Here is a 27,417-nt window from a genome sequence, read left to right on the forward strand (position 1 = left end):
TCAGGTTATTTTTTGTTTCTTTGTTTGTTTTTTAAAACTTACTGGTTGTTGCTTATCCTCTTCCAGCAGCCAATTGTTTGGGTCCTTGTCTTTGCAGCCTGCTGTCTGCTATCTTCTAGAGATCTTCACAAATGAAATGAACGCATAACTTCACTATATATTACAAAGAACTTATACAAGTAATGCCACAAAGCCTTGTTATTAATGAATAATTATTAAACAGTATTGCACAATTTTGCTGAAATATATTGACCCCCTTACTTTGCATTTAACAAGCAAGTAAGGCTTAGCTTTTGGACAAATCTAGAACAACCAGCTACCTGCAGGCAGTCAGTAACGTCACAAACCGGGGGTCACGTGACCAGTCAGCTGGTCTTCAGCCAGTGAGCCTGACACGCTACTGTTTACAAATCAGCGGAGCCCCAGTGAGCAGAATGAGGCTTCCTGCGTGATCCGAACAGGTACGTGAATAAAAACTGCTAACGCATTGCTTTTTGGTGCTAGTTCCTGAGCGTGCGACGCAACTTTGTCTCGTTTAAAGCAGAAGCTGTGTGTGTGTTGGAAGTAATAACAGGGCCCCGAGTTGGCTCGCTAGGCTAATGTCATATTAGCCTTCCTGCTTCCTGTCGTTTCAACTCGTATTCAATCAACATGAAGAGCTTCAGCTGCCAGAGTAAGTTTAGTTCATATTTAGCTTTGCTAGCCGACGGACGACACAAGCTAGCTTAGCTGCTGTTTGGCGTGTTATTTTGCTTTTTTTAAGCCCCCTCTGCTTCGATAATCTTCCTGGCAGCCTCCATTCGTGCTGCATCCCAGACGGACCTTGTGTACGTTTTGCTTCAATTTGGACATACCTTGTCATTGATGTAAGTTACGATGTCAAAAAAAAATGTGCGGAAAACAGCTAATCGTGGGTTTGCTAAGTGGAGGACTAACTATGGGTGAAAGATTCAGTGACGAGTTCAGGGCAGTGCAGAGGTTTGGTAACAGCTAACACCACCTGCCCGTGTAGTTTCGTGTGGTTTCACACATACTTCTCCACACTGCCAAGATGAAGTTCAGTACAAATGTCCGTGTGGGAATCTTTCTGTAGGATACTGTGGACTGCAGAAAGGCCTTTTGGACTGGAAAGGGAGACCCAGGGCTAGAAAGGAGCGAGACCCGGGAACACAACGCCTGCTAATAATATTGGAGGAAATGTTCAGTACTTGCTGACTTGAGTGTTTCTGTGAATTCAGAGTTTCGTTCCCTTTAGTGCAATGCTTCCTAGCTGTTGTTGTTGTTGTTGTTGTTGTTGTTTTTATTTTTTTTGTTTAACTTGTGATCTTTTATATGAGGTTACATGTAAATGTCACTGAGTAGTCCAGGCGAGATGTCCCCTTAGTTTTATCTGAATTGCTTTTATCAGCCAAAAGGCACTTTAGAAATGCCCATTTTTAAATTTACCTTGCGACTCTTTGTGGATGTCCTCTTCCCCCATGTTACTAACGAGTTGTCCATTTCAGTACAGACAGATGTCTGTCAGATTTTATCTTTGGTAATTAAATCTTTCAGGACCCAACAAGTTCTTGGAATTTTGGTAAGCTAAGGTTTCAGGCATGTTCTCAGTCTCTTGCAGAGCATGTGACCATAAAGGCTCTTGAGCTCTCACTGTGTGCTGAAGTAGAGGCATGTGAGTTTGTTTAGCTGGGGTGTTTCACAGTTGCTAAACTACAATCAGCCGTCTTGACTGAAGCTGCCAGTGACAGTTCCTATTAGCACTGTTTGCTGGATCCTCTTTGAATATTCATCCTGTAAAAGCAGTTTCCCCCCACATGAAACTGCTGAGACTCTTGTGGATCAGCTGTTACTGTTTATTAGTACTTAAAAAAAACATCTGAATTTGAATGCAAAATGATAAAAAGCATATCCCCGAGCGGAGAGCAGAACTGTAGTTGCAGTTCAGTCAGATGTCTTCAAATGGAAATACTGCAGGCACTTCAGCAAAACGTTTAATACAACTGACTAATCTGGGTTTACTTTCCAGCTTGTTTAGCCTGGTGAACTTGGAACTATTTATATATATATATATATATATATATATATATATATATATATATATATATATATATATATATATATATATATATATATATATATATATATATATATATATATATATATATATATATATATATATTTTTTAGACATCAGTCTGCAGAGTCAGCTTTACAGCTTTACATCTTGAAGTTGCCACACAGCACCAAGCTCCTGGGTTTGAATCCACCCCATCTGGCCTTGGCCTTTATAGAGTTTTCATGTTCTCCCCATCTCTCTGTGGGTTGTTTCCAGATACTCTGGCTTCTTCCCCCATAAATTAACCTAATTAATTTGGTTAACTAGTTAACATAGTTATTAAGTCAATTAACTAAGATCAATAAACTGGCAATCTGTTTAAGGTGTTAGGGTAATATGTCTCTGATAACATTGCTAGCTTTGATCTTGTGTCTTATAGGGACAACCAGAAATCGTGTAAACCTTTTTTAAATTAAAGCAAAAAACAAACAAAAAAAAAGCAGCTTGGATGCTGCAACCATAGATGATATAAAAGCGTACCATGAGGTCATCGATCAACTTCTGGGTTCTTGAGATTACGGTTTTCCCTCTCACTGTTTTTTTTCTTTTTCTTTTTTAAATTTACATGAAACACTTCATGTGTAACACCGAGGAGCCGTGCTCTCAAAAACTGACATAGATGTAACACTGTCTGCAAAGCTGCATTTAAGAAATAAGCGCTTAAAGTTTTTAAAACCTATTTAGAGCCATGCCCGTACAGAACATGTCATCACCGGGTTGGTTGGTTGTGGTCAGTAGATTGTCTCTTTTGCAGTAATTTGCTCTTCGTTGTTTGGCTGTTATCAAGTTTGAGCCGTTTTCCCATAGATTTCTACAGCACCAAAAGTGTTTTTGCGACCACAGATATCGCCATCTGGTGGTCTGAAGTTTGAATGCAGGTTGAAGGCCCTTCAGAAGTTACGTGTGTCTTTTTAATTGTCCGTCACTGAAACGCAAACTCGGGAATCACTCATTGTTCTGGTTCTAATTTTAATTTAAACATGTTTAACTCTGGGGATTCATTAACACTTCACAGCTCTCTGAAAGACAACCCATGTGCTTCATAGAACAGTTGCTTTGCTGTTGCCCAACTATCAGAGCAGACAGGCTTTCCCTGGAGGGCGGTAGTAAAGAGACCATCTAAAATGAGGCATTTCACACAGCTGGTAAAAGGAGGTTCTGCAGAAGTGTACAGTATGGTATGAAAACATGCCAAGATGTGGAAATCTGTTCTAGCAGACCCCAAAGATAAAAACATGAACCTATAATTGAGCATACTGTGGGCTCTATTTAAAATATGATGCTTCTTGGCTTAGATCAAATGGGAAGTGTTAGTCTGTGGTTTTTAAGCTCACTTTCAGACTGAATGTGTGTGATGGGAAATGAAAAGTGAACTGTTATGTTTCACGCGTTGTGGAAGACTATTAAGGATTGAGGTTTAGAGTGAGGCTGTATGCTTAATTTTGAAATCATTTCAGTGTGCTTCCCACAGTCCCGGGCATCAGTATAGCTCCTTTGAAATCCCATCTTGGGTAAGAACTTAAAGAAGCCAAATCCTAAAAAATCTGCAAAACTAACACAGGATGATGTCACCGCTACAGTTTGAGTTTAGCTTTGCAAGCTTTTGTTAGCGATTCCCAGTAAGTGATCTTCTACCTCCGAACAGATGGACTCGCTGTTATTTGCCTGTTGATTTATTTATGCATTTCATTATGTATTGATTTGATTATTTCATGAAAGATTCGTGCTTTGAATTATTGAGGTGTCTCCAGGTGCCGTGGATTAAATTATGCAGAAGCTAATTTGCCTTGATTATTATGTAGTAAAGTTGGGATGTCATTTTACGTTCGACTCCGGGAAAAAGTAATGAAAGCAGCAGAAGGCTAAGAGAAGAGTCGCTTCAGGCAAGGCTGTGCTAACACGGCGAGGCCTCAAGACGAACACCCGCGTCATCTTTCACTCGCTCGGAAAGGCTTGCGGAGACACGCACATAAGATATGCCTATGCAAAGAACAAGTAGGGATGAGTGATCTCTAAAGTTTAGAGTCACTTTTTACTTTTGGAAAGAAGAGACAAAGCGGAGAATGTGACTACAAGACTGTAGGGAAAAGAATTTTCAAAGTACTTTGCATGAGTAATTTTGGTCACAGTGATCATATGAATTAATATTCTATGCAAGATGACTACCGCTTGTATTTGTATTCACTCAGGAGACTTTAAATCTTTCATGCCAATCTTTGAAAGCAGAAGATGCTATTATTGGAAACACCTATTCACACCATTCTTCTGGAGGGGGGTTTGTTTTTTCCCATAGTTGTGGACTGGTGCCGATTATTTGATAGGATAATGTCCTTTTTAGGAGAGCAGGGAGGGGGGGGGGAGCACACAGATTTAAGGAGAGCATTAGTCTTTGAGTAGAACAGATGTTCCCCGTGAAAACAGCCACATACATTATGCATATAAAATAATTTCTATTTTGATGGCATGTGTAGCTAATTTATCAAGCAGTGTTTCATTCACATGGTTAATTGGTTTAAGAGATGCCTTTGTTGTGTTATTTCCACAATTATTAAATCGAAAGAAAACACAATGCTTCGTGGGCACGTGCTATTCTGTAGGCCTGCGCATTAGGCTAAACATATTCATAAACATGGAATAATCCCAAGCCGGATAAAGAACGAAGGCAGGATTGGTTAACCTAGATTGTGATGTCTCACAGAAAAAGTAAACTTCTCTCAGAAGTTGGCAGCGAGTACTTGGCTCACGGTTTACCTGGTCGGGATATTAATAGTGGGGTTCTTTTGTTTGTGTTTTCTTGGAATTTATTTATTTATTTTTAATGAATCCATCTTTCTGTTCTGGTAAACCACTCAGTATGGCATTAAATCATTGGGAAGTTTTTCTATTCATCCTCTCTTTTTAAGATGAATCAATTAATGTATTTGTATGTGAAAAATGAACATTGGGGGGGAAAAAAACAAAGGAAAACCTTCTCCTAACTTCTTCAAATTGTTTTCTTTGTATTATGTGTTTGGTCGTTAATACGAAGCTTAATTTACAGTCAAAACAGAGAAAAACAGTATTACATTATTATCACACAGAGATTAATTTGTGGTGTGATCAAAGAGGAAGGCACGGTGCCTATTAAAATTAGAGTCATATCCATCATCGCCTTGAAGGTTGTCTCTTTGTGAATCTCAGCACCACGTCCAACATTCCTCCTGCATTTGGATCGCTCCCCGGAAGTCCCGTCCTGACCGCTCGCCAGAGCTGATTTTTGTTTCAGAAACACTGCTGTCCGTGAGCCACGCGAAGACAAGTTTCTTCACATTAAACATCAGTAATTAATGCATTAATTTGCCTACTTAATGACCTCATTAGCTTCACCAGTTATGTTCAATGTATCACAAAGAGCACCGTGGAACATCAGGCAGCTCAAGTGCTTCTTGTTAATTTCAGCTATTCTTCACTGACTGTAATCAATGTCAGTGTTTTATTTTATGTTAAGTTGAAAATAATACATTTGAAGGGAGACTATGCCGTAGCCCTTTGTGCGATTGCCACACTGTAGGAAAAAAAAATTAAAAATACAACTCTGCTATTTTTTATTTTCTTTTTTTAAGCATTGTTTGAAACATTGACTTTTTCCTGACATACTACATTAAATTACTATATAAAGCATATTTCAGTAGTTTTACTTGCTAAAAATCAGTATCAAACTCAAAAAAGCTAATTTTGATCAAGTCGCTTCTTCATGAAAATACTTTTTGAGAAATAAATTGTTGGATTTATTCATCGCTATGAAATGCATCTGCAGTCACTTTAGTCTAGGTCTTTAGTGCTGGGTATTTCTACAAAGCATTTCTTTTATCAACGTCTTTTAATTTTCTTCCTATGCTGCCTACTTCTGCTCTACTGTATTATATTTCACTGAGTCATTTTTGGCCCTTTAGCAGCTTTGTCCTTCATTTCCCCTTTATTATCAGTCCTTCTCCCTCTACTTGCAGAAACGATCCTTTCCTTCTGAGTCTCAACTGACGAGAAACACAAAGCTGTGACAGTAAGTACCGAGATCAAATGGTGTGCTTGGAGAAAGTTTGCTGATTGCGGTGGACTGATTTGCCAGCACTGTTATATAAAAAGAGGTCAGAGGCTACAATGTTCATGAAAAGTTGGCAAAGTCAGGACAGGTTCTGAAGGTGAAACTGAAGCTCTGTGTCCCTGATAAAAGAAATAAGTTTAGTTTGTGCTTTAACACCAGGACTTTTTGGGAGATCGTGTTCAGTTATCTTTCTTGTTCATATCTTTCTCTTTTTTTGCTTTTACCTGCTACCTCATTCTCCAGGTCCAGCTGTGTCGCAGTCATGCAGCATCCCAATTTTGAGACCCGCCATCCACTCCAGAGTGAAGATCATCAGGAGACAGGTTTTGACGCGCTCCAGAGTTTCAACAAGAATGAAAACAGTATGTCAACTTTCAGTTAAGACTTCCAAACCTTTGTTATAGATAACACCTGTAATCATTTCCCCTTCCTTGGACCAAGACCCACATCATAATATACCAATGCTGCAGTCTTTTTGGGACTAACAGGCTCATAACAATGGAGATGATAAGTTTAGGTTCATTCTGGAGATGATTAAAAAGAAAATTTTGAGCTGACTGAAGTGTGAGTCACAGATGTGGCTTGCGACACCCCCCAGGCTGAGTGTGTTTTTTATGTTAACGTGTGACTGAAAGAAAACCTTGGTGGCTGGCATGTTGTGGAACTGATGAATATTCATACTGAGCGTCCCTGTGGAGCGATCCACTCCTGTAACTAATGCTGATAGACAGCTCTCCAACTTGAATGCATGTTCACCTGCAGGCCAAATTAGACTTATTACGGCCAATAAAGAAGAAACCGAGTATGTTACTTTACTTCCTTTAATCACCTTCTCTGCTCCCCCTTTTGCTCTACTGCGTGCCTTGTAAAAGAATAACTGATGGGTTATTGTGATGCAGTAAAATTGTCTAAGTATGCATTTTTGTTGCTCTCTCATTGCCTCATCTAAAAAATATATATAAATAAATACAAATTGATTTCTGCTTTGACGCCCTAGCACTTGTTGTTTACATCTCCCCCTTGTGGCTGTGTCTGTTCTCAGTAGGAGGATCTCTTGACAGCAGCACTTCGGAGTCTCATTCGACCTTTCTCTCATATAGGTGAGTTATTCCATTAATATCCCTTCATGGTGGTATCATGAACTCGTGGCCCACTTCTCTTAGCTTCTTATCTTGTTTGTTTACTGCTTGATGACACAAGTTGCCCAAGTTGAGTTGAAGCTGGTAAATCCCCTCATGCTTTGCCTCCACCACCCCCTCCCCAATGCAGGAAAGAATGGGACGACTTGTTTCTCAACAGTAATTACCTGGCCAGGATCCGGCAGGCAGGCATCAATGGACTGCTGAGGAGCAGCCGCTTTCGGAGTGTGTGCTGGAAGGTAACTGCCAGTTGGATCAAGCGGTCCTATCGAGTTTGATTAAGGGGGCTTTGGCAAATTCCCTGCCACAGAAAAGGGAAGTTCTGGTGGCTTACAGACTTTTTTTCCTCAGTGGATATAACAGCCTCGGCGTAGTTCTGAAAGGGCTGATTTTTCTGCATGTTAGTGATTTCTCAAAGATGAACTGTTGCATGGACTGATATGTGCATTGCATGTCTATAGCTGTACCTGGAGGTTCTTCCAGAGGATAAAGAGCAGTGGATAAACAAGACGAAGGAGCTCCGGGCCCAGTATGAGAAGATCAAGGAGATGGTGAGAGCACCCATCTGTGGCCAGTGTTTTTCTAAGATATAAATGTTCTCCATTAACCTCACTGCTCATTCATATGTAGAATTTATAGCTGCTTATATCCTGAAACACGGAGCACAATATGCAGCCCATGAGGAAAAAACTGATCACTTATCAAATCATCAAAGGTTGTAACTAATTGTTGTGCATTATTGTTTTTTGTTTTTGTTTTTTTTCTGTCACAGCACATTACCAACCCCCGCAAGGCCGCAGGCCAGCAGGACCTTGTGGTGAACAACCCACTGTCCCAGGATGAGGGGGTGAGTTTTCTCCACAAATGTTTGTGACATGTGACACTTTGACACTTTGTGACCTTCTAATAATTATTGATACTGTCAGTGACATATTGGTTTTTAACATATAGATTCACACATATTGTCATTGTAATGACAACAATCTCTTCCCTTGATTTTCTGAATGTAATTTTTTTTCTGTCACATCCAGAGTTTGTGGAATAAGTTCTTCCAGGATAAAGAGCTAAAGGGAATGGTCAAGCAGGATGTGTTGAGAACGTAAGTATCTCTGTTACTATTTGCTTATTTATTTTTTGTTTTCTGTTATTAACATGGCAGGAAAAAAAATCCATGCTTTTTGTATTTGGATTAGATTCCCTGAGATCCGATACTTCCAGGATGAAGATGTGAGGACCAAGCTGACTGATATTCTCTTCTGTTATGCCAGAGAAAATGAGCAGTTACTGTACAAACAGGTAACATTCAACATCGTCCCGTGTGTTTGTTCAACAAGCTCACACAGAACAAAATGCCTTTGTAACCTAAGCATTACAAGTGTCTGTAACAGGTGCCAGCCTGTGAATAGATGGCCAGCGTAGCATCTTTTTTACAAACTGGAAGTGACACGTGGCTGAGCAGTGGCTAACAATATCTAAATTAAACCTGTCATGACGGATTAGAAACCTCGTGCATCACTATTAAAGAAAGACTGACCACAAATGAACTGTATTTGTTTCCTCTCCCTTCTGCCTTTATGCATCTTACATTCTCTCTGCCTCTGTCTGCTTTTCTGTCTGTAGGGGATGCACGAGTTGCTGGCTCCCATAGTGTTTGTGCTGCACTGTGACCATCAAGCCTTTCAGCATGCCAGTGAGACGGCCAGTCCCAGGTCAGTTTGCATTTCACTGAAAAGCCATTAACACCTTCAGACCTGCTTCTCTGATGACAACATATTTTTGTATTTATTTGTCCAAAGATTAAATTGAAAGATTCTCACTTTTTTTTTTCAGTGAGGAGATGAAGTGTCTGTTAGACCCAGTGTACCTCGAGCACGATGCCTAGTGAGTATCAGCCGATCAAAAGGGTTCAGAATAAGAAATGTTTAAATCTCACTACATTTATCTTTGCCTCTCTCTGTAGTGCCATGTTCTCGCAGCTAATGGAGACAGCAGAGCCGTGGTTCTCCAGCTTTGAAAGGGAAGTGAGGAAGGTCGGTTCTAATTTGAAAAACTACTTTTGACACTGAAATTGATTGTGGATTGTAACACAATACCAGCTGATTGCACTGTCATGAAGACATGACATTATATTAACGCTCAATTACAATGTTGAAGAGCTCAGTCCTGGTTAATTTGACCACTCAGGTGGTTACCATGGTAGCAGCAATTGCATTTTTATTACTATAGTGAACATAGGACGAGAGGCTTCGTTGTCAGAAATGCAGACGAGCAGCTGGATCTGTTTGATGTACCCAAACGATTTGTGGCACAAGTGCAGGAACAAACAGAAACCATGATTATCACTGACTGTCAGTCAAATTGTTACTTAAAACACTTCATGTTTTGTGAACTTTTGTATTACCTTTTTATCTTTTTCCACTCCAAATTAAGCAGACTGTAGAGGCTCTTCAAAACTCTTAGAGACAAATTTGCAATATAAGACTTTATATAGTCACATATATCTAATCACTCAATGACATGGCAGCAATTAGGTTTGCAGACATTGTCAAATCGATCTGCTGAATTTCAAACGGAGAATCAGAATGAGGAAGAAAGGGGATTTCAGTGACAGCCAAATGGGCTGGTCTGTGTTTCAGAAATGGCTGCTCTGCTGGGATTTTCCCACATGCCCATCTCTAGAGTTTACAGAGAATAGTCTGAAAAAGAGAAAATACCCAATGAGCAGCATTTCTCTGGGCAGTAATTTCTTGTTGACATCAGACATCAGAAGAGAATGGCCAGACTGCTTTGAGCTGATGGGAGGGGAACTGTAGCCTGGTTCGACAAGTCTCAATTTATGCTGCAACATTCAGATGGTATGCTCTTTCAAGTTAGTGTAAACAACTTGCAAACATGAATCTAATCCTACCATCTAAGAACAGTTTAGTTTGGGGAATTTTTGTGGGGAATTTGTTTTTTGTTTTTTTGTTGTTGCCTATGGGCCACTGTCATTGCGAGCATCACTTAAAGTCCACAGCCTACCTCAGTATGGGCACAATGTGCCGATCTTCTGACGACTGCTTCCAGCAGCATAAGACATCATGTGACCTCAGCCCATCTCAAACTGATGTCATGGCCATGACAATGACTTCACTGTACTCAAATGCCCTCCAGTCACCAGATATCCTCCTATCCTGTCAATATGAATCAAAAGATCTAATAATTAAACTCCACCTTATTGAATTAAATAAAGTAAAGCAAGTATACTTAACAAAACTCAGAATAGCATATCCTCCCAAAAGGACACTGCAGCTCCTCATTGCTGATGTTCCTCATTTATGTTTGCATGAAGATATTTCAGTTGTGATGAAACAATCTGCTTCCCCAGGGTAAAGAAGAAATGCTGACCACCATCCCATTCGCTCGACCCCAGGATGCAGGGCCATCTGTTGCCATAGTAACCAAAGTCAACCGCATCCAGGACCAGCTGGTGAAGAAGCACGATATCGAGCTGCACATGCATCTCAATCGGCTGGAGATCGCCCCGCAGATCTACGGGATGTCAGTATTTACATCTTTGGGCAGTCTGACTTTTTTTTTCCTGATCCACTGCTGGACACAAATGCAGTAAAGCTTTTTTTCTGTCTTTAGCCGGTGGGTTCGTCTGCTGTTTGGCCGGGAATTTCCTCTTCAGGACCTGCTGGTGGTGTGGGATGCTCTTTTTGCTGATTGTATCACTCTGGACCTTGTGGACTACATCTTTGTGGCCATGCTGCTCTATATCCGAGATGCTCGTATGCACCATTTATTACTTAAATAATTCAATAATGCCATGTGTTGTCTTTGTAGCATGTAATTTCGTAAGACATACATAAGTGGAAGACTGTGATTTACTCCGGCTCATTTAGTTAGACAGAGTTGTATTGCTTTGGACTACAATTGATCTTTTCATATACATAGCATAGACCGCAGTTCTGCTTGTATAAGTGCTACTGTTATGCCAATGAGCCAAGATAATATAACACAATGTAATTTCAGTCTGCAGTTAATGAAGCTTGTCCATTCGCACTTTTTTTTTTTTAATATATGAAAATAAGTCTGCAGCTTCTTTTTTTTTTTATTCTTATATTTTGTGGACTCTTTTTGTTTAGCTTTGTTTTTCTTGGAATGCACAGTCTAGTCTGTGACAAATAAGTCAAATAGAAAACACTAAGGAAGTGAGACTACAGCTTGAAACACTCTTGGAGATTCACACTTGATTAAAGCAAAGCACAAGCTGTTACCAGATTTTTTTATTTTTTTATTTTAAGATTCTTCTTAAATCTGTTTTTCTTTTTTTAGTAATTGCTAGCAACTTCCAGACATGCCTGGGCCTCCTAATGCACTACCCCCCAATAGGAGACATCAACTCTCTGCTGCAAAAGGCTCTGTTCCTTCGAGATCCCAAAGTAAGTTATTATACCAGCGTAATTAACTAGAAAAATAATACATGTTGGTTTTGCTGATAGAATTGACAATTGGTGATGTAAGTCTCTATAAAAGTGCTGATGTGTATTATGTGCTCATGTCTCTTTCACTGTCTAACTGGTCACATGTTAAAATGGGGAAGAGAGAAAGAGACTCATGATCAAAATCAGAACAAACTTACAGTTAAACAAGCTCTCTTCTAGCAGCTTTTATCAAGTACTTACTGTAAAGGCGATGCCTCACTCAAAACAAGTTGCCTTTTCTCCCCATTACAGAGGAAGTAGAAGTTTTGCAGAAGTGAAAGACTCATATGCACAGTGGGCTAAAATCCTAGAGCAACACACTTTTAGCAAGGACCAAAAAACTTTTTGTGGTGTTGTTGTACTCTCAGAAAGCGCTTGGGTGTAAAAAGTAAAGTTAAAATTGGCAGCAAGTATTTTAGTTTCTCATGCTTGAGAGGTTACATTTTAATGTCGGGGCACTTACAGTAAATACAGGAAACGCAGGTGTAGTCAATGAAGCGGTCACTGCAGTTAATGACAAGTAGTCGTAGCACAAATATAAGTGCATTTTAATCTTTGTGTGTAACAAATAGGCCTCTGTGTTCATGTTTGTATGTTTCATGTACAAATAAAACACATTAATCTTAAACTAGCAACCCTTGCATATCAGTTTATGGTTGGGTTAGTTAATGTTCAGCTCAGCAGTGCATGTTTGATGGTCTTTGCAACAGCACTTCACTTGTTCCACATTTTGTCATGTTTACAACCTTATTTAAAATGGATTAAATTCATTTTTCACCTCAATGTCCTAAACACAATATCCTCTAATGGCAAAGGGGAAAACATTTGCTTCAAATTCTTGCAAATTTATTCAAAACAAACATACAACATGTATATAAACAGTCACAGCCTTTGCTTAATATTTTGCTGAAGTACAGTTGCCAGCGATTACAGGCTCAAGTCATTTTTAGAATGGTGGTTTATTTTTGGACAGTTTCTCTCATTCTTCATTGCAGAAGCTCTCAAGGTCATGGTGGGGAGCACTGGTACTCAGCCATTTTCAGATCTCTCCAGAATGTTAAGTCGGTTCAAGTCTAGGTTCTGGCTGGAACATTAACAAAGGAAAGAGACCCCCCTTCCCCTGCCAGTCTGAGGTCTAAAGTGCTCTTGAGCCGGCTATCATCAAGGATGTCTCTGTACATCACTGCATTCCTCTTTTCCTTGACCTTGAGTAGCCTCCCAGCTCCTGAAAAACATCCCAATAACATGATGCTGCCACCACAGTGCTTCATTGTAGGGATAGTATTGGTCAGCTGATGAACAGTCCCTGGTTTCTTCCAGACATGACTCTTGGCATTCAGGGCAAAGAGTTCAAGCTTGGTTTCATTAGGCCAGAGAACCTTTTTGTTTCTTATGGTCTGAGAGTCTTTCAGGTGTTTTTTGCCAACTTCAGGTGGGCTGTCATGTGCCTTTTACTGAAGAGAGGCTTCTGTATGGCCGCTCTGTTACAGGCTTGACTAGTGGAGTGCGGCCAGTTATAGGAAGAGACCTTGTGGTTCCAAACTTCTTCAATTTACATAATGGAGGCCACTCTGCTTACTGTGACTTTCATTGCTGCAGAAACTGTACTCTTCCCCAGATCTGTGCCTCAATACAATCCTGTCTCTGAGGTCTACAGACCTGGACTTTATGGCTTGGTTTGTGCTCTGAAATGGACTGTCAACTATGGGACCTCATATAGACAAATGTGGACCTTTCCACACTATGTCCAATCAACGGAATTTACCACAGGTGGACTCTAGTGAAGTTGTAGAAACATCTGGCAGATGATCAGTGGAAATGGGATGTACCTGAGCTCAACTTTGATGATAATGCAGTGGGGAAAAACAACTTCCAATGTAAAATTCCTGTCCTGAGTTTGATTACGAAAATCCTAAAATGGCACAATGATGCAACTGCAAGACAGTTAAAGTAAAAACAGAAGTACTTGTGCACTTGGTAAATGTGAAACTATGTGAAGTGCAAAACTCTGGTTTAGTTTGGAAATCCGAAAAAGACCTGATACATTTTTGCCAGGATTTCTCCAGCCCTGACCATACTTTTCCTGTCATACGCTTGTTTCTTTCCTCCTGCGGTCTTTCTGATTTTTGCTCACTTAACCAGAGGTCTGCTGTGCTGTTACTTCTCCCATGCAGAACGTTTGTAGTCGTCCCATTTTATTTGCATGTAAGCTCGACATTGTTGTGTGAACAAGTTAAATCAGCACAGAGTCTTTGACCTTAGCGAACACCTCACCTAAATTATCTTTTGTTCCTCGTCCAAATTCATTGACCTGTATACTGAACAACTCCACCAAACTTCTGTTCACCACTCTCCTGAGATGAAATTTCAGGAAGGTGTTGATCTGACATGACAGTGTTACCCCCAGGTGAACAGCCATGTCACACCAGGTCAACATCAGATTTATACCTGGAGGGTTCATCCCTAATAACAGTGCAAGAAGGGGCATGGTGGAGGTTTGTTGCTCATAAGTACTGACTCAGAAACATATTGACTAATTTATGTAGTCATGCATGTGCACATATTTTCGGTTGACTTCTTTACTCTGAGATTACTTGTTTGTTGTGCACAGCAGAGGTTTTGAATCTGTCTTGTTAAAGTTGTTAACAATAACAGTTTAAGCTTAAGTCATTGTTTTTGTAGAACAACCCGCGACCTGTGAACTACCACTTCCAGCAGAACCTGGATTACTACAACACAAAGGGAGCTGACCTGATGAACAAGACACGGTAAAATAAGGCACAGCCTTGTCTTTGAATGGACCTGACATTGCACACACATGGATATAAACATATGGGACATACATGCATACATACATACATTTTTGACAAAAATGCATGTTTCCAATTCAAAATTAATTGGACAAACTAAGATATTTTAAAATATAGGGAATGTTTTTAATACTTGCATAAAATTCCTTTGCAGTCAAAGACTGCCTGAAGTTTGTAACCCAACACGTCACCAAATGCTGCGTTTCCTCCCTTGAGATGCTCTGCCAGGTTTTTACTGCAGTCTCCTTCAGTCGCTGCTTGTTTGTGGGTCTCCATTTAATTTTGTATTTAATAACTGAAAGGTTATTAGGTTGTGATGAGGTGACTGTCTTGGTATTCTTTAGATCATTATCCATTTGCATTGTAAAGTGCCATCTGATCAGTCATGCTGCTTTTATTTGAATTTTATCTGAGAGCATCGCCCTGTGGTGAAGTTCAGACCAAAGAAAATGAAGATTTTGTCTTTGTCCAGAAAATTATGGACTCAACTGTATCACATACAATATGGGTTACATTAGTGGCTGTTGATAAAAATTGCTTTAGTTTAGTTGTGTGCAAGTAATCCCAGTGAGCCAAAGGTTCAGACTGCTGTTTCAAACTACCCTTCCCTCTATTCTGGGCTCTGTATGATGCCTCTGTAAATGACAGATGGGTCCATTTGACTCGAACATGGCTACAGTTTTCAGTATTTATCATTATTTATATATTCACATTAAAAATGTGTCTATATGTATAAAATAATAAAATCGCTCCTGCACTGATCCTTATGTTTTATTAAAGCATAACCTTACCTTGTAACTCTACTCGCCATTAGTCATTTTATTTCCTGCTTTCTATTCAGACATATATTCTTTCACATGAGCACATTCTTTAGGTCAGTGAAATTGTATAAAAGTAATATAAAATAGGCAGTGTTTGTAGGCTCCCTTGTGTGCATGAGACAAGAATGCGGTCATTAAAAAAACCTCAGATGAGCTATTAGAGATCAGACCTCCACTCAGAGCATTAAAGTTTTATAGGGTCTAAAACTACGTTAAGATCTGCAGACGTTAATATTAAGAACCAGATGTCAATTTATGTTATTGTGTCGGGTAATCCAAGTTTTAAATTCTGGGATAACTGTTTTGTATTCAAGAATTGAGCGCCAAAAAAACCCTCTCCCTGAGCCATTTTATAGCATTTGTTTTGTCTTTGAGACTTCTCAGGCTAATCCCACATTTCTGGAAGCAGGGTTTAATTTTTATATCTTATAAAATATAAACCTCTGGATACCTTGAAGGTAGAACATTTGTTAAATAATGCTAAAAGTAGTAGTTTTTAATTTTCTGGTAAAGATAAGATCGGGTGAAGTGTCTCATATCCTTTTCTTTCTAGCTCTGGCTCTACAAAAGCTGCTCCACTCAACATCAACAAGGTCTCCAGCAGTCTGCTCAACTTCGGCAGGAAGCTCATTGCTCCAGCCATGTCTGGTGCGTCTATTTCACCAATCAACAGCGAGGTACACTCCTCCTCTTCCTCCTCCTCGTCCACCTCCCCGGCCTCGGCCCCTACGCCCATCTTACCACACCCGCTGGCAGATCCGTCAGCTCCGACGCAGACCCAGGGCCAGGCCCAGACTCAGCACTATCGCCTGCTCAAGTCTGAAAGCATGCCTGTCCACCTGAGCAAAGGTGAGCACAAGTAGTCAAAACAGAAATGTTCCAGATTTGTGGCAGGACAGATGTGACATCACATCCTTCTTACCATCTACTAGTTGGTGTATCATGTACCCGGTGAATTACCCTTACACCCTTTTTAACACTGGTTGTTGAAGTTTGTTCAGCCTTTTGGTTTGTGTGGTTATGGCAGCATCAGCTTTGACTCTCCTGTCTGTTAGATGGAGTTTCAGGTGGAGTGTCTCAGGTCTCAGCCCAGACTCACAGTGACACACAAGGTAACTGCTGTCATGACAACTGCTTGTGTGACATGCCCGCCCTTATTTGTCCGTGCTTTCATCACTGCCAGCCCATTTCTAAGCATCCTGCATGTTGTACGCCGTTTGCTCACCTGTCCCTGCTGTTGGTGTGCCAAATGTTACCATAAACAGACATGAGTGTGTGCTGCATGTGATTTTCAACTGTGACCACCAGAGGGAGATCACAGCTCGCTGCATCAGTGCAGATGTTGGCATAGGCATCACTAGTGAGCTGCGACATCTCTCATCAGTAGTGCTAAGACTGTGTCCTTTAAAAAACCAAACAAAAAAAACTGTCAGCAAGTTTCTGTTGTTGCATCACTGTAGCTGTAAACCCCTATTTGTCCTGTGTGTGTGTACCAGCTTGCTGTTTAGTCTGCAGTGACAAAGAAAAATGCAAAGAAATGGTTTATCTAATGACTCATTATAGACCAACAGATTTGCAGTCAATTAATAACTGCAAAAGTCTGTTATTAATTGATTACTTACATTTGCATTTAATTGCTGCATTAATGAGCATCATTCTCTGAGCAGCAGGGGCTGCGCCTCTCCAATCAGCTCCTGCTTTGCTCTGTGGTGGGGCGCACTGCTGCAGATTTGCATTATCTAAAAACAGATGATGACATGAAAGCTAAAAACTCTAGGAAAGGAAATATAACAGACAGACTCATTAGCACTACTAGACACTTTTATTTATTTATTTTCTAGATGCACTTGGGGGAAAAATCATTTATCATTTAAAACACAATGTATGTCTTTTCTGATTGTGAATACATGAATTCACAATTTCTACATCTCATTCAGCACTGGGGAAAAAATCTGCAATTCTAGCTTCACCGTCCAGATTTCAGAGTCTTGTCTTGCACTTAGCTGTTTAATATCTTTCTAAATTACAGATATTTATGAGATTTGGCCTCCATAAATAGAGTTCTTCATAGAGTTTAAAGGAACAATAGTTTCTTTCATGTTTATTTCCTGTGCAGGTTGTTCTCCCGTAAATTCAAATAAGGTGACGTCCATAGGTTTTCAACTTCCTAGTGTTACTAATCAAAATGTCTGTCTGTGCTTCTTAGGCCAAAGCTCGAGGACGGTCAGCTCCTCTACAAGCATAGAAAGCCTCTCCGGTGGCCGTGGTCAATCCACCGCCTCCCCGCCTCTTCCCCCATCCAGAGGGAGTGATGTCAGCACTTCATCCCCTCCCCTCTCCGCCACCAAGAAGGAGTCCTTCTTTAACATCACTCGCTCGCGCTCCCACAGCAAGACTATGGGCAAGAAAGAGATGGTAAGTCTTTTTAAGTTGTCTTTCTCACATTTAATTTTCTCTCACAGCTTTAACCATAATCCCTTCTTTGTAGGGTTTCCTTCAGTTTCCAATTTTCTCTGTTTGTGTTTGTGGGATCAACAGGAAGAAGACCTGGAAGCCCAAGTCTCTTTCCTGCAGGGCCAGATCAACGACCTGGAGGCCATGAGCAAATACTGTGCTAAGATGATGAACACACACATCTGTAAGTTCAGCAACACATGGTTACATGGCTTAAAAAAAAACATTCAGTCTAATTCCACTCGTGCGTCAGCGTCTGCTGCAGGTTATATTTTTGTCTTAAATTTAAATTTAAGACAAACTTAAATTTTGTCTTAAATTTTTAACTTAAATTTGTAAATTTGCAAATTTCTAATTTTGCTAAAAATTTACTGACAATAATAATACTGTTTATGTTTTCAAATTGTAATATAGTGAAGCAACAGCTGTTTCGATTGACCACTCATTGTTCCTCTAGGTAAAATCCAGGAAGTGATTCTCCAAGAACACCTCGAGAAAGAGGATGAGGTCCTGGTCTCACTGGCTGGACTCAAACAGGTGACTGTGTGAGCAGATGCTATAAGTGTGTATTCATTTTTGTGATGTCCCTTTTATAATCATATTCACTAACTCATCTCTGTGGCCTCCTTCTCCCTGTCAGATTAAAGACATCCTAAAGGGAGCGCTGCGCTTCAACCAGAGCCAGCTGGAAGCTGAGGAGAATGAAGAAATCACCATTGCTGACGATCACTACACGTCCACAGCAGCAGCAGGTGAAACTGTTCTAAGCACCAGCAGCCTCCACAGTGGCCAGCAACAGCAGGCAAACATCAGGCCGAGCAGGGACTCCGAGCTGGAAGGGAGCGCGAGCATGGACGAGAAGGAGGAGGAGCAGGCCATGACACCATTTGATCAACAGGTCAGCGTTTTTCCTGTCTGCGTAAATTATTGCTCTGTACCTCTGCCAGCTGTATTGGCATCAAATATAGTTTAACGTTCACTCCATACAGGATTATGTTTCGTCGTCTGTTCTGCTGTTTGACCCTTTGATCCCAGGATTCATTCATTCATTTTAAATCCTAATCCCTTTCATGTCTGCAAGTCTGTGTTCAGAGTAGTTTTGTATCTTTCCAGGATTATGGTGTGTCATGCTAAATCTGTTCTCCTAAGAATTATACCATTTCTGAATGATACCGCCGAGCACAGCAAGTTTATCTCAAAACACTCAGCTTTAGGCCAAGGCAAGCGTGATCTCACACTTTAGGCATTTATGCAGTTTTAAAAAAGATTTTTGCATGCAGGTGGCGTCTTCTCTGGGCTCGGAGGGCAAAAACTGGGACGATTACATCCTTATTTCCCAGGACGGAGACCTGCACGCCGAAACTGGAGGAAGGGCTGCATCCGAGCGCACTCCTCCAATCAGACGGGGACGTGGCATGGTGCGGATGGAGCCTGAGGGTGCAGCTGGAACTTTCCAAGACCCCCTAATGGCAGGCACCACCTCAGGTTCCTCCAGTCCAGATGAAGGCTCCACCCACAGCAAGGACTCTGACTTTACCATCGTTAACCCGAACGACCTGTGAACGTGTTAAATCACCGCCCTATTCCTTCACCTATACCCGTTCTGGCTCATATCCCATTCAGCGGGGTTTGATCAGAGAAAAGTGACCTGGAATTGGTGAGGGGACTTTAGGTCGATGGTGGAGCGCCACTGAAACTGCTCTCAACATAGAAATTGAACACATGGACTGTGACACTTGTGTCACAAATGCCCGATACTCTCTTTAATCTGTGCCACTTCAGTCCTGTCTGAGCTGATGCTGTATGCTGTCTCATCTCCTTATTATGCTGGGCCTTTTTAGTGGGTACAATCTAACCTCATCCGTCACTCATGATGATTTGTAGTTCCCTGCTCTACAGAGAGAGGGCGCCATTGAACTGCTTACCCTGTCACTACAAGATGACTCTAAAGAGTTGGACCTCAAACTGCAGTTTACCTTCAGGAGGGGACTCCTTTTCTCTTACTGTAATGATTGAGAGTGTGGTGCTGTTGTTCCTCGTGAATGTGGAGCTCTGGCCATACCTCTGCCTGTGTTCTGTCTGCGTGTATGCCTCTAAAGAGGAAGCTCTCTGCTCTGATACTCGAAGGAAAGAAGGATGGTGTCGTCCTGTCACTTGTTGAGGGCAGCTTTCTCCCCACTCATAACCAGTGCCTCTGACCGTTATTCTTCTCAGCCAAACAAAACCTAACTCTGTGATCCTTTTTTTTTTTTTTTTTTTTTTTTTTTTAAGAAAACACTTTTAAAGAAAACTGTGTTTTGTTTTTAACCCTTTAGTGCTTTAATTTCCCTGTTGTATATGATTAAATTATGGAATAAATCTCCTTTACCTTTGTTTTAAAATTGATTCCAATGTGGACAATTCAGTGTCGGTTATCTTTGCTCACGTTACAGGTAAGTTGTTCTCATGTTCTGTGGCAAAATTACGCAAAGCAGCACACAAAGAATGTTCCTCTATAGCTGCCTATTCAGCCTAATTAACTCTAGACCAATAAAACTACATTGCTCTTGCTAAAACGCTGAACTTCTAGTGTCTTCTTTGGATTACTTGCTCTCAAGACTTTGAGTTAACACATTGTCCTGATTGGATAGCAGCGGTAAAAAGCAGACAGGAAGTGTGGGTAAATGGAGTAGGAGTATAACAACTGAACCATGGATTCGTAGCTAATGGTATTTGTGTACGTATGCTGTGTACTTTGAAGATATCAGTCTTTGTGGTTTATTTAAAAGCTATTCGGGGGTTTTGGTTAAATAATGGTTTTCATCTCCAGATATTATGCATTGTTGCAAGGAGCTGCTACAGATGTTTTGGATGTTTATAACATATTTAACTGCAAAACCATCCATACTTAGAGCAGCAGCATGGGTAAGCCTATATTTCAGTGAAGCTGAGAGATGATTATTTCCAGGATAGTAAAAACCTGGATCTCATACAAATAAAATGTGCATTTATATGTACAAACACTTACTAGGTTCACATTTACAACTGCTTGTTAATGCAAATGTGTAATCAGCCAGTCACATAGCAACAACTCAATGTATTTAGGCTCATAAATTAATCAAAATGACCTGCTGGAGTTCAAACCAAGCCTCTGAGTGGACAAGAAAGGTGATTTGAGTTTGAACGGTTGTTGTGCCAGCTGAGCTGATCTGAGTGTTTCAAAAACTGCTGAGCTGCTGGGATTTTTCCTGCACAACCATCTCTACACTGAAAAAGGGGAAAATATCCAGTGAGCAGCAGTTTGGGCGAAAAATTGTTGATACCAGCCGTCAGAGGAGAATAGCCAGACTGCTTCGAAATCAACAACAACTCAAATGACTATTTATTACAACCACAGCAATTTTTAAATGCACAACACGTTGAACTGTGATGGAGATGGGCTACACCAGCAGAAGGCCATACCACTGTTGTTATGCTGTTAGAAAAGGAAAGAGAAGCTACTTCTGTTCTCCAGTCAGAGTAGGAAATTGGAAAAATGTTGGCTGGTCTGATGCCATGATTTCTACTGTGACACGAAAGCATTGGTTCATCCTACTTCTTATCAATGGTTCAGTGATGATGTAATGGTGAGGCTGATCTTGGCACAGTTTGAGCCCTTTAGTACCAGTTCAGCATCATTTAAACCCCAGACTATTACCTGACTATTGTTGCTGACACAGCTATCCCTTTATGACTACAGTGTGGCCATCCTCCGGCATGCTTCCAGAAGGATAACATGCCATGTCACAAAACTCTAATCATAAACTAGTTTCTTGAGCATGACAATGATTTTAATGTACTCAAATGGCCTCCAGTCAGCAGATCTCAATCCAATAGAGCACCTTTGGGATATATTGTAATGGGAGATTCACATAATGAATGTTCAGCTAATAAATCTCCAGAAACTGATATCAATGAACCAAAATCTGTCGGTAAGATTTAAAGCAGTTGCTTGCAAGGTGTACCTAATAAAGTGGTCATTGGTGCATGTTTTGATGGTTGGAAATAGTCATTAATTGTGACCTTTCAACCGTGATGCACCGAAGCTTTATATGGAAGCTGTAATTAGTTTTTTTTCCACTGCTCATTGCAGCAGCATCACAGGTCCGTTTCCCCAGCTGTCATCGCAGCACTCCTCTTGCTTGTGTCATGCGTCACTATAGCTGAAAGCTCCATCAAGTCTTGCAGAAAAACAGAGGCATGCGCACAAGTCATTTAAAAACTAGTTTATTTTCATCCTGGCTGCTGAGGAAGGGAATCGTGAACTGACCTTTTACAGAACTGCTCGAGCCTCATTTATCCACACCAATAATATGTATCTGGAATGTTTTCATTCAGGATCAATAACTTATGTAAAATATTCTTTGCAGTAAAAGGATAGAATTACTTAATAAAATACTGTACAGCGTTTTAAAACACAAACATAACAGTATTAGTTCCCTCTAACCACATATTTACACTTCTGGAATTGATCGTTTTGGTAGGTAACACTGGGTTCATTAGCACACGCCTTTTTTTTAATGTAAATACAAAAATATAGAATACTGTATGTAAGACCATAGTAAGATGGCAAAGTGGTGGATTTTTAGTAAGACAAAGGACCTCAAGTTAATTGAATCAAAGTTGAGTGAAGAGCAGCGACTGGGGACCAAAAGACAGGTAATCAAAATCTAGAGAGACATAAAGAGACTGCGTTGGTCCACAAGTAACGACAGAAGACCTCAAACATCCACACATTCTTTGACAAACTGTTTCTTTTAACTCACACGCAAGCTGTCTTACACACCAATCTGAATTTAATCACTGTGGAGTAAAAGTCACCATCATTTTTTCAAAAAGGTTTTTTGTCTTCTGGTTTCAATCATCCCCTGACCTCAGAAAACATTGCACATAACAAGTGAACATTAAACATTTGGCTTATTTACAGTTTAATACAGTACAAACCGCTCAACCTTGGCTTCAGTAACTACATTCATCTCGGCAGCTTCGCCTTTCATTAGTCTTCCCTTGGCTGTGCGCCGCCTTCTCTGGCTCGAGGGTTCAGTAACAGGTGAGCTTACAGTGGCTGCGTTTTGAAGACTTGCATTCATCAGTTCTCCTGTTACTCTCTGTAATGCCTACAAAACACTTTGATAGCTTGCCCACTCTGGGAGACTAAGACAGTGTAACACACGCACACACACAGACACACACAAAAGTGAAAAGAGTTTTTCACAGCAGCTAGGTGCCCTCTTTTTTTCTACTTGCTATGCCGACTGTCCTCTAGTACTCATTGCAAGTTTTTCATTGGGGCCTCTGCGTGTTTGGGAGCTTGCCCGTCTTAATCCGGCTCTCTCCTTGGTGAGGTTTCCAGCCAGAGCAGCATCATGGACCTGCTTCATGTTCTCCAGGACTTCAGCCTTGGCGTGTTTCAGCAGGTCAGCCTGGCCCTGGGTGTCAGGAAAGATGGGGAACACAAAAATCAGGAGGCAGGGTTTACAGAGAACGAGGGTGAGGACAGGGAGGTTGAAAGAACAAAGTATGAGCAACCAGCCAGAGGCTGAAACATGTTCTGATACTCTGCCCCGATTGGCTGTTGGGCTTTTTCAGCGTGCATGAGTATATAACTGACCTTAAGGATGGTGATGTTCCAGCTGAAACGCTCAACTGCTCGGCTGACCTTGGAACCTTTCAGCCCCTCTTTCGTACCCAGGCTTTGCAGTTTTTCGTGAAACTCCATGGCTAGAATGAAAAAGCAGATCAGACTTACAGTTCCAATCTCGTACATTTAAATTAAAATTAAAAAGTATATCATCCTTTACAGGAACATGGTGCACTTTTCTCCAAGGCAATCATCATGGCTAACAGGCCATACTAACATGACAACACCTGCTAAACATCTGCACAGTACCACTGTTGTAAGCATGTTAGCATTTATTTCAAATTACTTCCATGCCTCAATCTAGACTCTCATTATGAAAATAAAAACAAAAATAAATCATGTTAAATAAAATTCTGTTTTTTTTCCCTCCAAGTGAACAACACAATTATCACTGACGCAGTAGCCTTCAGGTCACCTACTTCCACACAGAACTGTGTCCAATATGAGAACATTTCATCTGACCTTACTCTGACTTTCTAAGGATTTCATACATAATTTAGCTTACAAACAGAGACAAGCTCTTTTTTTCCACATCATTCGCCCCAAAAAAAAATAAATGCTGCCCCTTCACACCACTTTTTGTTAAGTCATACAGCAAAAGAGTGGAGCAAAATCTACCAGGAACACTGAGATAATCATGCCAGGGATGTGCTGGGCAAGTCTCTCTCGAGTACTAAAGCTTACCTGCTTCACAATCTGACTAAGAAGAAAAAATTGGAATTACACGATTACTACGATTGAATGTGGTAGTGACCTTATATATTAGATGCCAGCTCTATCCTTTCAAACATCCATCCGTTCATTTTCTTAAACCTTCAATTTGATTCCATTTGAATCGGGGAAATTTTGCCTCAGACAGTCAGAAATATTATAATTCAAGTCATGCATCAGTACATTTCTATATTTTTATATCTATAAAAAGAAATCTGACACTTGCGAGACTTTATCAAAGGTGTGAGCATCACAGCAGATGCCTTTGTGTCAAAGTAGCTGAGGATAAAACACAGAAAAACATAAAAATATTCTGCAGTAGATCAAAAACAAAAGAAAACCATTAATAAACATATGAACATTACCTGATGCTACTGAAGTGAAGCAGAGCAAAGTTACAGAGGTTTGATTACAGACACAGCTGAGCATTTTGCAATTTTGCATAATTTTAAAAAGTTTACATTTGTTCAGTGTTGAACGGCAGAAATGAAGCTTTCTTTTCGGAAGTAAGTAAGAGAAAAAGAAAAAACTGCGGCAGACAGCGCTGTAAGAACGGTAGACTTGTGCATAACAAGCAAGCGAATAATGCAGAAAACAGATGGGAAACTGTTCTTCAAGTACAGAGAGAGAGAGAGAGCTGTGCATGAAGTTTGATTTTATCGTGGTGGCAGCAAAACAATCAGAGGAAATTCATGACGGTGTTTATGTGAAGCGTAGTTTGGATCTTCTTTTGCTTCTGGTTTACTCAATATTGTTTGGAGAGAGATAAAACCTGCAGCTTCAGAATCAGCGCAAAAAGGGCGTAAACACAAAGCGCGGACCCGCCAAAACATCAGAATCAGCGAGCTGTTGGCTTTCAGCTCGTGTCCGTGCAGTCAGGTGAGAAAGTTACATCTCACTGATTCTGTTTCGTCAGCGGCTCCGCGCTTTGTGTTTACGTCTTTGTGCAGAATCCGTGTTCCTGCTCTCATTTACCGTTTTAGCTGTTTGGTGGTTGTTGAAATTTTGGGAGGTTTAACCTGAGATTCTGGCGTTTTGGCCAAAATAAATTTATATTAAAAAAATCGATTCAGGATTTTAATGAATCGATATTACGTTATCCAAGCGAGAGTTGATTTTAATCGATAATCAAAACCCACCCCTAGTTTTTACCTCACAATATAAAAGCGCCTTGAGGCGACTGCTGCTGTGATTTGGTGTTATATGAATGTAGCTGAATTTTGGTTAAGATAATCTTCGGTCCACAGCTCGCACACGTTGCTGGCCGGGTTTTATCTTTCCAAAGTGATTGCTGCAGTCAGTTGCTTTGTGTGCTGCAAATTCAGAACTGTAAGTATGAGTCTAAACATCAAGCTTGCTTGAGTGCACCCTGCCTTTCTCTGATGGGTTTTTTCCCCCCTCAATCACTGACACTTGCAGCTACATTTTAACTTGTGCTGCATATTTAGCTTCTCACATCACCTTTGCTCGGCTGTCCCCACATTCAATGTTCATATCATATGATCTTTGTGCTCTGGGTCAATCAGTGAGTTTCAATATTACATCTGCAAGCTTAAGCCCCAGAAGATTCTACGCTCACCTTTGGATCGCATTAAGGAGGTCTATTTGACCAACTCTGTCTCTGTTCAGTCAGTAAATACTGATAGCCATTTTTCATTATTCTCAAGCCTGGAGTTGATGATGGTTTTTTTGTACATTTTTAACAAACCAAATTCTAGAAGACACAGGTGGAGGATGTGTACCTGTGTAATCTCCAAACTTTTGGGGGAAATTAAGTCACATCATACACAACAGCCGATTACAAAATGAAACTGCCAGGCGTCTGAGAGACTGAGGGAGAAAGATGCAGAGAAATTAAGACAGCGTCACAGAAGTCAGGCCGGCAGCTAGTTAGCCTGTGTGCAATGAGTTGTGTTCCTGGCTTCCTCTGGCCGCTCCGGGCCACTGTCCCACTGTTACCATGGAAACCCGGAAGTGGGTTAACATGGGGCACACATCATTGTGAGCTATCAACAAGAACCCAGACGTTAGACATGCCAAAATGTGGATCACACACACACACACAGACACACACACACACACACACGCAGAAGAGTGAACAGATTGGGTGCTAGTCTATTTCACCCATCCCTGACACATGACTCTTCCCGGTCAATAAACGTCTGCAAACATGGACACGCACCTGCACACGCATACGCTGTCACTGCTCTACATTCACACACACCTACATAAGTTGCCTGAATAATAACCTTTACTGCGTGGTTGCTAGGCAACTCAAAGCCTACGTGCCACTGTAGTGTGCGCGTGCGCCTGTGTGTCTATTTCCCTGTGAAATCAAGCGAAGTCGAGGGTGGGGAGGGGGGGTATTTTTCAAGCCAATATCGTTCAGTGTGTGCATACACAGGCAAACAACACTCCCAGATACAGGGTCTTGACCCAGAGATAAAATAGCCTATAGGGGCCAGCCAATCAGCATGTGACAGGTATTTGTCATCATCACTTTATGTCCTCAGCCTGAACCGTGAATCAACTGAGATGGAAATAATCCGACTTCCAGCAGAGCTCTCGTCAAGAAACCACCGGGCTGTGAGCATCTGATGAAGTGTAAAATCTATACTTCCAGATGTCACACAGAGGCCAGCGCCCTGAGGGAAAAGCAGCTGATCATCTGGGGTTAATGACGGACAAGTTCTCCCAAAATTAGAAAAAAAGTGGGTATGACTCTATAGCCTTTGTGGCGCTTTTCATCTGTGACCAACCTCCCCACACTGGAGGAACAAACTGTACTCCTCCAAATTAAGATAATTTTACTACCTAACAACCAATTTAAAGAGGCCCTCAAGGAAGGAAGAATGTTGCCGTTCTCCAATAGTCTTTTTTTCCTGACCCGTTTCTCCTGTCGTCACCCTCTCAGAAGACATAAGGACTGAGAGAATAAGTCCAGGACGAATGATCCTGTCCAGTTTGAAGACGGAAAGGAGAAACACAAGAAGAGCAGGTGATAAGGCGCGCAAAGCTAGGACTACTGTGTGCAGGCTTCCCTATGAGCCAATCAAATTTTCTTCTGGATTATGCCGTTGTCTTGAGAACTTATTGTTTCACACAAAGAAACATCAATGCAGGGAAAGGAGAAAAAAAAGTGCCTTTTAAAATCTTAA

At 40.9% G+C, this 27,417-nt stretch overlaps 2 protein-coding genes across 4 annotated transcripts in view; one reads left to right on the top strand and one right to left on the bottom strand.

Moving 5' to 3' along the window:
• Positions 1–358: 358 nt before the first annotated feature.
• On the top strand, positions 359–20,153 carry tbc1d5 (TBC1 domain family, member 5). 3 transcript variants are annotated; one of them, XM_006787622.3, is made up of 23 exons: positions 359–461; positions 6,102–6,154; positions 6,440–6,558; positions 7,239–7,296; positions 7,466–7,574; positions 7,797–7,886; positions 8,108–8,182; positions 8,367–8,434; positions 8,529–8,631; positions 8,956–9,044; positions 9,166–9,216; positions 9,296–9,365; positions 10,703–10,875; positions 10,966–11,108; positions 11,656–11,762; positions 14,487–14,572; positions 15,989–16,284; positions 16,491–16,547; positions 17,642–17,850; positions 17,974–18,073; positions 18,347–18,426; positions 18,530–18,787; positions 19,170–20,153. In XM_006787622.3, the coding sequence occupies exons 3-23, from the start codon at positions 6,459–6,461 to the stop codon at positions 19,449–19,451; spliced, it is 2,604 nt and encodes an 867-aa protein (XP_006787685.1). In that variant the 5' UTR covers positions 359–461; positions 6,102–6,154; positions 6,440–6,458; the 3' UTR covers positions 19,452–20,153. The 3 variants fall into 3 exon arrangements, with proteins under 3 accessions (XP_006787685.1, XP_087691004.1, XP_006787686.1); XM_006787623.3 differs by lacking the exon at positions 359–461 and adding an exon at positions 550–673; XM_087834878.1 differs by lacking the exon at positions 16,491–16,547.
• A 1,994-nt stretch (positions 20,154–22,147) lies between these two features.
• LOC102790743 (inactive phospholipase C-like protein 2) overlaps positions 22,148–27,417 on the bottom strand; it is a 29,922-nt gene continuing 24,652 nt past the window's right edge. The window contains exons 11-12 of the mRNA XM_087835102.1: positions 23,519–23,628; positions 22,148–23,336 (exon numbers count right to left, since the gene is read on the bottom strand). Of these exons, the coding sequence (XP_087691228.1) occupies positions 23,154–23,336; positions 23,519–23,628 (293 nt within the window). The 3' untranslated portion in view covers positions 22,148–23,153. The remainder of the gene's footprint in view (positions 23,337–23,518; positions 23,629–27,417) is intronic.

This window comes from Neolamprologus brichardi, chromosome 22 (assembly GCF_056152115.1).
Source record: "Neolamprologus brichardi isolate AB-2024 chromosome 22, ASM5615211v1, whole genome shotgun sequence".
Classification (NCBI taxonomy): Eukaryota; Metazoa; Chordata; class Actinopteri; order Cichliformes; family Cichlidae; genus Neolamprologus; species Neolamprologus brichardi.

Coding starts and splice junctions, on each gene's coding strand:
- tbc1d5 (XM_006787622.3), top strand. CDS start 6,459: ATGCAGCATCCCAATTTTGAGACCCGCCATCCACTCCAGAGTGAAGAT. Junction 11,109..11,655: donor GCTCTATATCCGAGATGCTC/GTATGCACCATT, acceptor TTCTTTTTTTAG/TAATTGCTAGCAACTTCCAG. Junction 11,763..14,486: donor TGTTCCTTCGAGATCCCAAA/GTAAGTTATTAT, acceptor TTGTTTTTGTAG/AACAACCCGCGACCTGTGAA.